Source organism: Oncorhynchus kisutch, linkage group LG11 (genome assembly GCF_002021735.2).
Source record: "Oncorhynchus kisutch isolate 150728-3 linkage group LG11, Okis_V2, whole genome shotgun sequence".
Taxonomy (NCBI): domain Eukaryota; kingdom Metazoa; phylum Chordata; class Actinopteri; order Salmoniformes; family Salmonidae; genus Oncorhynchus; species Oncorhynchus kisutch.
The window spans coordinates 20,916,511-20,925,486 of NC_034184.2; the positions used below are offsets into that span (position 1 = coordinate 20,916,511).

An 8,976-nucleotide genomic window follows, 5' to 3' on the forward strand; every position below is an offset into this window, starting at 1 on the left:
GGTTTAGCTTTCTTATTAATAATTTTATTTTCAATAATCTAATTTCTTCTTAATTTTTTGTTTAAGGAGAAACATAAGAACATTTCCAATAACCTTTTTGAGGAATAGCAACTTTGCTTAACTTTCTTCTTAAGTGTATAGTTAAGGGAAAATTGCAATTAAGAACGTTTTGTGAATCTGGGCCTTGGGTAAATTTGGTAAGCGTTCCCAGAAGTCTCGCGATGTTGCGCCTCTGCGTTTAGAAACTGCTAGAGGGCGGCTGTTGGTAGAAGATGTTTTATGTTCTCGCGACATTACCTGCTGCGGAACTCCCTGTCACCTGAGAAGAACTGAGACCGGGGAAAATAAATTGTAAGACGCGTTTTATCATTTTATTCCCAACATTTTGTGGCTTCCTATTGAAATATATAATGTTTTTTTTGTTCGCTTTGCAATGGATATATTTTCGGAACTGGATGGACAGTTTTGTTTTCTGACCTAGACCGTTTGACCGTTGCGATGTCCTAGCTAGCTAGCTTAGCAAGAGTTGGCTAGCTAGCTAACGTTATTTAGCGTCTACTCCGGAACAAGACTGGCTAGCTAGATAGCTAATAATGTATTGTCGAAAACATACCATTATCCATCTGGATAGTTTATGGAAATTGGTGTTTTAGTCACAGAGTCAGTAAACTATCAAGGATATCTATAATGACAGAACCCAGTTAACAGCGCTTGAGTGAGAAATGAATCTCTCTGATTTCATTCTAGCTAACGTTAACTATCAAGACAAGACAAGACCGGTAACCTTGTAGCTAGTTAAGTTAAACTAGTCAATAATTGCGAGGTTCGCCAAAGTCCAAAGAAGATGCAATCGACCTTGAGGCAAACAACTAACATTAGCTGGTTTAACTAGTTAACAATTAACGTTAGCTAGCTCATGAAATCTAATTCCACATGTAGGCCTAGCTAGTACTTTAGTAAGGTTGTAAGTTTTATGCACAATATTGCTAACGTTAATGAAGACTTGTATTGCCCTTTTTAACCATGGTCCAGAGGAAGAGACTATGTCTGTGAATGATGATGGGTATGTGGTGAGAATTCGTGGCTTGCCTTGGTCCTGCACCCAGGAAGAGGTGGCAGGGTTCTTCTCTGGTGAGTAGGCCACGTTCATAAAACTGAAAGTGGTGGCATTCAATAGTCACTTTATCGTTTGTTTGCACCTGGCAGGAAGAATGAAGGCTCAATGAAGAAGGCTCAAATGAAGTTAATCTTGTGTATCTCTTGCAGATTGTAACATCGTCGGGAAAGTGAATGGAGTGTGCTTCACGTTTTCCAAAGAAGGAAGGCCCAGTGGAGAAGCTTTCGTGGAGCTGAAATCAGCAGAGGATTTTAAAAAAGCCATAGCAAAGGATAGGAAACACATGGGTCATCGCTATATTGAAGGTATTTTGTCTGACAGATCTCTAATCTGTCTGTCGTCACATTTAGACTTATCAATCAGTCAGCTAGTTGTTATTCAGTATATTATGACTGACGTTGCCCGCTCAAGGATTGACATGAAGGGTTGTCCAGGACAAGTGACCTGAGCAGTTGCGCAAGTTGAGCCTGCTCAGAGGTTGCCCTTTTGGGCAGGTGATTTATTATTATATTTTACTGATGATAAACAAAATAAAAAGTATTTCAGTAGTCTGGTCTAGAGGTCGACCGATTTATCATTTTTCAACACCGGTACCGATTATTGGAGGACCAAAAAAGCCGATACTGATTAATGACAATTACAACAATACTGAATGAACACTTTTAACTTAATATAGTACATCAAGAAAATCAATTTAGCCTCAAATAAATAATGAAACGTGTTCAATTTGGTTTAAATAATGCAAAAACAAAGTGTTGGAGAAGAAAGTACAAGTGCAATATGTGCTATGTAAGAAAGCTAATGTTTAAGTTCCTTGCTCAGAACATGAGCTGGTGGTTCCTTTTAACATGAGTCTTCAATATTCCCAGGTAAGAAGTTTTAGGTTGTAGTTATAGGACTATTCCCCTCTATACCATTTGTATTTCATTAACCTTTGACTATTGGATGTTCTTATATGCACTTTAGAATTGCCAGTGTAACAGTATAACTTCCGTCCCTGTCCTCGCTCCTCCCTGGGCTCGAACCAGGAACACGTCGACAACAGCCACCCTCGAAGCATCGTTACCCATGCAGAGCAAGGGGAACAACCACTCCAAGGCTCAGAGCGAGTGATGTTTGAAACGCTATTAGCGCGCGCTAACTAGCTAGCCATTTCGCTTCGGTTACACCAGCCTCATCTCGGGAGTTGATAGGCTTGAAGTCATAAACAGCGCAATGCTTGACGCACAACGAAGAGCTGCTGGCAAAATGCACGAAAGTGCTGTTTGAATGAATGTTTACGCGCCTGCTTCTGCCTACCACCGCTCAGTCAGATACTTAGATACTTGTATGCTCAGTCAGATTATATGCAACGCAGGACACGCTAGATAATATCTAGTAATATCATCAACCATGTGTAGTTAACTAGTGATTATGATTGATTGTTTTTTATAAGATACGTTTAACTAGCTAGCAACTTACCTCGGCTTACTGCATTCGCGTAACAGGAACTCCTTGTGGAGTGCAACGAGAGAGAGGCAGGTCGTTATTGCGTTGGACTAGTTAACTGTAAGGTTGCAAGATTGGATCCCCGAGCTGACAAGGTGAAAATCTGTCGTTCTGCCACTGAACGAGGCAGTTAACCCACCGTTCCTAGCCCGTCATTGAAAATAAAATGTGTTCTTAGCTGACTTGCCTAGTTAAATAAAGAATATTAAAGGTGTAAAAAAAAAATCGGTGTCTAAAAATACAGATTTCCGATTGTTATGAAAACTTGAAATCGGCCATAATTAATCGTCCATTCTGATTTAATCGGTCGACCTCTAGTCTGGTCTTTCTGATTCCTCCCCAATGTGTTTGTCGAAATAGTTCATTTTATTATTTCGGGCAAGTGATCATAGTCTTCGGCAACCAAAAAATACCCATGACGGACAACCAAAAAAGCTCCAAAACTTGCCCACCTACCGAGTACCTTTCAGACCTTTAATGTCAATCCTTGCCGTTCCTGTCCGGTCTTGTAGTTTTCAAGTCAAACCGTAGCGAGATGGACTGGGTGTTGAAACGCAGCGGCCCTACTGACTACGACAGCTGCAGCGGGTGTATGATACGTCTCCGGGGACTTCCTTTTGGCTGCAGTAAGGAGGAGATAGTGCAGTTCTTTGCAGGTACATACATAGTGTTGCTTTAGTAAGGTGTCTATGAACAAAGTGTATGTCTTAAACTATGAATGCAAAAACAGGCCTATTGCTGGATTAGAGTTTTCAGGCATTCAAGTAAGTGCATGACAAGCAAATACAATTCAAAATAATTAAATCCGTATTTGGCTTTATAAGAATGTGGTGACTTAGTATAGCATGATATTCAATCTCTCATAGTTCAATAACATACATGCACACAAATGTACAAATATCTGTTTATAAAACCACATGCAAAGTCACCACATCTTCTGGATGGCATGATGCTGGTCTGATGTTACTGTTCTTTGAATAACATGAAGTCAATGTGTTCATGAATAAAGTTCAGCAGTATGTTCTTGGGTCTTTTGGTGTGTCTAATACTAAGAGATATCACATTGAAATAGTCAAATAAAAGCGGAAAGGGTTTTTCTTTTGTACATATGGGAATGTTGCAGCTTTTAACATGTCTCCCCTTGTGGGGTTATTTGTCCTTGGGTTAAAGGGTTGAAAATCGTGCCAAATGGGATAACATTGCCGATGGACTACCAGGGGAGGAGCACAGGGGAAGCCTTCGTGCAGTTTGCCTCAAAGGAGATAGCAGAAAAGGCACTGGGGAAACACAAGGAAAGAATAGGGCACAGGTGGGGACGGAAAGTCTGGGCTGGGTATTAATTTTATGACTAATATGGGGCGGGGGGTCATGCATCTTTCCTATAAGTTAAAGATGGTATGATCATTCATAAATCACACTTTGAATATATATTTTTTGTTACTTGGACAGTTACCATGCTTAATCTGGGCATTGTCTTCCATTGAATTTATTTGTCAAGCAGTGCAATGGGGGAAAAGGGAATTAAGATCAGTGCTGCAGAATTGAGAGCTTTGACAGTACAATAGATATTGTATGACAGTACCACCATAGAGCTGTTAATAGCTGAATTGTGGGAACTAGGCTATTTATGTCAGAGTGCCTTCTAATACTGCATCATGATGAAAGTGCAAAGTCAAAACCTGCTGTAATATTAGCAGATAATGTGAAAGCTGTGCCATATTGTTACTGCTATTGCTAAAATTAATATATTGTATTATTCCTTGCCCCTCTAGATGTACAATAAAGCTTTCTGTTTGACCCCAACTATTTGGCTTAGATAAAGTTGCCCATATGAAATCATGCACAATGTTTTGTCTGCTGATGTTCTCCATATGGCTATTGTCCCATGTAGTGTTCTTGTCATAACCCCACCTGCATTTAAACCCATTCAGGTACATAGAAATCTTTAAGAGCAGCCGGAATGAGATCCGGGCTTACTATGAGCTCCCCAGAAGGATGATGGGGCAGAGACCCAGTCCCTACGACAGGCCCATGATGGAGCGAGGTGGGTTCTTCCCTGGTCCAGGACGGGGGGGTGCTCTTTTGGACCAAATGCGTGGAGGAGGCTACAGTGGGGGTATGTGCAATAGTTTTCGTTAGTGAAGTCAATTTAGTGTTTGTGAATGGACTGGATTGAGGATGGCCAATGGTCTGAAAAGATGATCATTGATTCCCTATTCTTTGTGTCTGTTCACGTAGGCTATGGCGGCTTTGACAACTACAATGGCTTCAGTAATTACTGTTTTGGCAATGGCATGTTTGATGACCGAATAAGGGGCGATAGAGGAAGAGGTAAGATATGCTCTTTCCTTTTTAATGTCACACTGAAGGTGTGCCTCCATTTCCTTCTCAGGAAAATGTATTCTGTGCTTGGCTTGCAGCTATAGGTGGCCATGGCTACGGTGGTGCAGGTGATCATAGCTCCCACAGCGGCTCCCACAGCGGCTTCCATAGTGGCCATTTTGTACACATGAGGGGCCTGCCTTTCCGTGCCACTGAGGGAGACATAGCCAATGTAAGAATCACATTTCTCTAGTACCCATAATCACTCCCATTTCTCCTTCCAATGATGTCAACACATTTTAAAGTAAATATTGACAGTCCAATTATGTAACTTGGAATTTATACAATCATGGTGGTCAGAGCAGCCCCTTACTCTTTGGTGTGTATGCGTGTGCCTTTTTGGTTTAGTTCTTCTCCCCATTGACACCTGTGCGAGTTCATATCGACTTTGGACCAAATGGGAAATCCACAGGCGAGGCCGATGTTGAGTTTAGGTCTCATGAAGATGCTGTTTCAGCTATGTCGAAGGACAAGAATCACATGCGTACGTGGATCCCTACTTCATTTTACCCCGTTATGATTACCCCACTTTCAAAATGAACCATAAAATATAACCTTTTTTAAAGGGGATTTATTTATTTTTGTTCTGCAGAACATCGATACATTGAGCTCTTCTTAAACTCAACTGCTAGTGGAGCATCTGAAATGGGTAAGTTTCTTCTCACCTGCCTGTATTTCAGAAAACACTCAGATTCAAACATTGTTGTCTATGTTTAATGCCATTTCTGAATTTATTTCCTGGTTGGTTTTAGGCCGCGGCGGCGGTTTCTATGGTAACTCAGGAGGCATGGGCTTGAGACGGAGTGGACTGAGGGGGATGTTCTAAACAGGAGTAATCACCATTCTAAACCAAACGTTCAAGTCTTGAAGATTTGTTTTGTATTTGAATGTTTTCACATGTTCAGAAAAAGTACCTACTTAAAATATTTCCAGTCTCAAAGAGTGGAATAAAAAGTATATATTTGAGCAGTTGCATAGGCTAACCAACTATTGTACATTTTACTTAATACATTTTATATTTAATTCTGTGTCTCAGTTTAAGATCATTTCAAGACCATTAGCTATAATGCATATTTTTGTTAATTACTACTATTGTTAGCTAATTTCCCCTCTTCTGTCTGCATGTTTCTACGCTTTACGGCTTGATTCAATCAGATCGAGCATAAACCTGTGTTTGCCGACATCTGCATAGCAGATTTGGTGGCGGTTTTAGATGTGTAACTGCAGTATGAGCTGACTAATCGGTGAACAGCTGCTCGTGTCAAACAATTCCCTCATCTCTACCATGTTAGAAGTTGAAAACGGCGATGGAAGTGTAGGCTCTATCGATGATAGAAAGAATATTAAAGGTGTAAAAAAAAAATCGGTGTCTAAAAATACAGATTTCCGATTGTTATGAAAACTTGAAATCGGCCCTAATTAATCGTCCATTCTGATTTAATCGGTCGACCTCTAGTCTGGTCTTTCTGATTCCTCCCCAATGTGTTTGTCGAAATAGTTCATTTTATTATTTCGGGCAAGTGATCATAGTCTTCGGCAACCAAAAAATACCCATGACGGACAACCGTCAACCATCTGATTTAATTTGAGTGTTTTGAATTTAACAAGGATGGATGAATTTATAGCGCGGCTGCGGGATTATAAAATCGGGTGGTTTCGTTGCATAGAATCGCATTGTCCGTGGTACGGTGCCGCATGTGGATTTGACAGCTCTGACACCATCTGATTGAATTTAGCCCTTAGACTTGAAAGTAATTGCTAGCACGGGTTAAAGTGCAGAGGGGGTTCAGAGAAGAGTCCAAAGTGTAAGAGAAGATTTAGACAGCGCTCTCCCTGCCTTGGTCTTTTTACAAACATGGATCCAGGCTCAAGATGCGTATGTGGCAGGCCCTATTCAGGTGACTGATGCTCTGGAATGGTGGTATGTTCATGGAAAATCTACCTAGAATTTACAAGCTATGTCAGCTATTGATATCTAAATCATTTATTAATGCTACAGAGATTTCTTTATAATTCCAGCCAGTAGTTTTGAAAGTAGCGCTCATGAGCCAAAACGGGTCCCCTGAAAATGTTGCATAAAGATGGAGTATTCAGATATAGCCAATTATGATTATATTGTAAAAATTCATGGACATTTGCTTTTTGGTCTTCTTATAATCATATTTCCAAGATGAATTGTGGGGGTTGACTTAGTTGCTGTGGTAACTATTGACGAACTCTAGCACTACCCAGTTTTTAAATTATGGTGCGCAACATGTTTCAGTGTGCCAATAAATCAACACGCTAGGTTTTTAAAAAATTGCATTTGTCTTGAAGCTAGAATTGGGATAAAGTTTACTGTGCTAAAGATCATACAGGCTGAGTAATGGAGAGCACTGTTTCATACAGCGAACTTAGCAAATGAGGCATTTGTGGCACAGTGCCTTCAGAAACTATTCCTTTGTGGTACAGCCTGAATTCAAAATGGCTTACATTTCTCACCCATCTACCACATAATGATAAAGTTAAATAATTTGTAGAAATTTTTGCACATTGAAAATAATTAGCAGAAATCTATTTTACATACAGTACCAGTCAAAAGTTTGGACACCTACTCATTCAAGAGTTCGTTTTTTTTACAACTTTTACATTGTAGAATAATAGTTAAGACATCAAAACTATGAAAGAACCAAAAGTGTTTGAAGAATCTAAAATATATTTTGATTTGTTAAAGTAGCCACTCTTGGCATTCTCTTAATGAGCTTCACCTGGAATACTTTTCCAACAGTCTTGAAGGAATTCTCACACATGCTGAGCACTTGTTGACTGCTTTTCCTTCACTCTGCGGTCCAACTGATCCCAAACCAGTCAATTGGGTTGAGGTCGATGCAGTGCTCCGTCACTCTTCTTGGTCAAATAGCCCTTACACAGACTGGAGGTGTGTTGCGTCATTGTCCTGTTGAAAAACAAATGATAGTCCCACTAAGCGCAAACCAGATGGCATGGTGTATCGCTGCAGAATGCTGTGGTAGCCATGCTGGTTAAGTGTGCCTTGAATTCTAAATAAAATCACTGACAATGTCACCAGCAAAGCGCCATCACACCTCCAGTTTCCATGTGGAGAACATCCGTTCACCTACTCTGCGTCTCACAAAGACATGGCGGTTGGAACCAAAAATCTCAAATTTGGGCTCATCAGACTGAAGGACAGATTTCCACCAATCTAATGTCCATTGCTTGTGTTTCTTGGCCCAAGCAAGTCTCTTCTTCTTATTGGTGTCCTTTAGTAGTGGTTTCTTTGGAGTAATTTGACCATCAAGGCCTGATTCAACTGTTCAGAGGAGACTGCGTGATGTTGAGATGTCTGTTACTTGACACATCAAGTAACACCAAATTGGGCTGCAATTTCTGACGCTGGTAACTTTAATGAACTTATCCTCTGCAGCAGAGGTAACTCTTGTCTTCCTTTCCTGTGGCGGTCCTCATGAGAGCAAGTTTCATACACCTGTTAATTAATGCATTCCAGGTGACTACCTCATGAAGCTTGTTGAGAGCATGCCAAAATTGTGCAAAGCTGTCAAGGCAAAGGGTGTCTACTTTGAAGAATCTCGTAAAATACATTTTTTGATTTGTGTAACACTTGGTTGCATGATTCCAAATGCATTTTTTCATAGTTTGGTCTTCAGTATTATTCTACAATGTAGAAAATAGTACAAATAAAAACCCTGGAATGAGTAGGTATGTGTCTAAACTTTTGTCTGGTACTGTGAAGTATTCACACACCTTTGCTATGATGCTCCAAATTGAGCTCAGGTTCGTTAACTTTCCTTTGATCATCCAGTCCCGCTTTATTTGAAGTGCATCTTTTGGTTTCATAAGCACTACATAGATGCTTCTCAAATCATCTATAACTGTATATCATGCTCTATAAAGATTTGTAATGTTGCATAACTGTGACAATCTATTTATATTCACATTTTTTATCTTATGGAGCATGAAATACAGTTACA

The 8,976-nt window shown here is 40.1% G+C and overlaps 1 protein-coding gene across 2 annotated transcripts; it reads left to right on the top strand.

Moving 5' to 3' along the window:
* The first annotated feature begins 226 nt into the window (after window positions 1-226).
* Window positions 227-6,553, top strand: hnrnph3 (heterogeneous nuclear ribonucleoprotein H3 (2H9)). 2 transcript variants are annotated; one of them, XM_020495519.2, is made up of 11 exons: window positions 227-351; window positions 1,033-1,131; window positions 1,267-1,422; window positions 3,118-3,261; window positions 3,776-3,914; window positions 4,537-4,721; window positions 4,844-4,936; window positions 5,026-5,159; window positions 5,336-5,471; window positions 5,580-5,636; window positions 5,740-6,553. In XM_020495519.2, exons 2-11 carry the CDS (start codon window positions 1,044-1,046, stop codon window positions 5,811-5,813), a joined length of 1,206 nt encoding a protein of 401 aa, XP_020351108.1. In that variant the 5' UTR covers window positions 227-351; window positions 1,033-1,043; the 3' UTR covers window positions 5,814-6,553. The 2 variants fall into 2 exon arrangements, with proteins under 2 accessions (XP_020351108.1, XP_031691298.1); XM_031835438.1 differs by lacking the exon at window positions 227-351 and having other exon boundaries at window positions 374-1,131.
* Window positions 6,554-8,976: the final 2,423 nt, after the last annotated feature.

Bases quoted from the DNA above. Each gene is read 5' to 3' on its own strand.
- hnrnph3 (XM_031835438.1), top strand. From the start codon at position 996: ATGAAGACTTGTATTGCCCTTTTTAACCATGGTCCAGAGGAAGAGACT. The intron at 1,132-1,266 runs GTGAGTAGGCCA...TATCTCTTGCAG, and splicing joins GGTGGCAGGGTTCTTCTCTG to ATTGTAACATCGTCGGGAAA. The intron at 5,472-5,579 runs GTACGTGGATCC...TTTGTTCTGCAG, and splicing joins GAAGGACAAGAATCACATGC to AACATCGATACATTGAGCTC.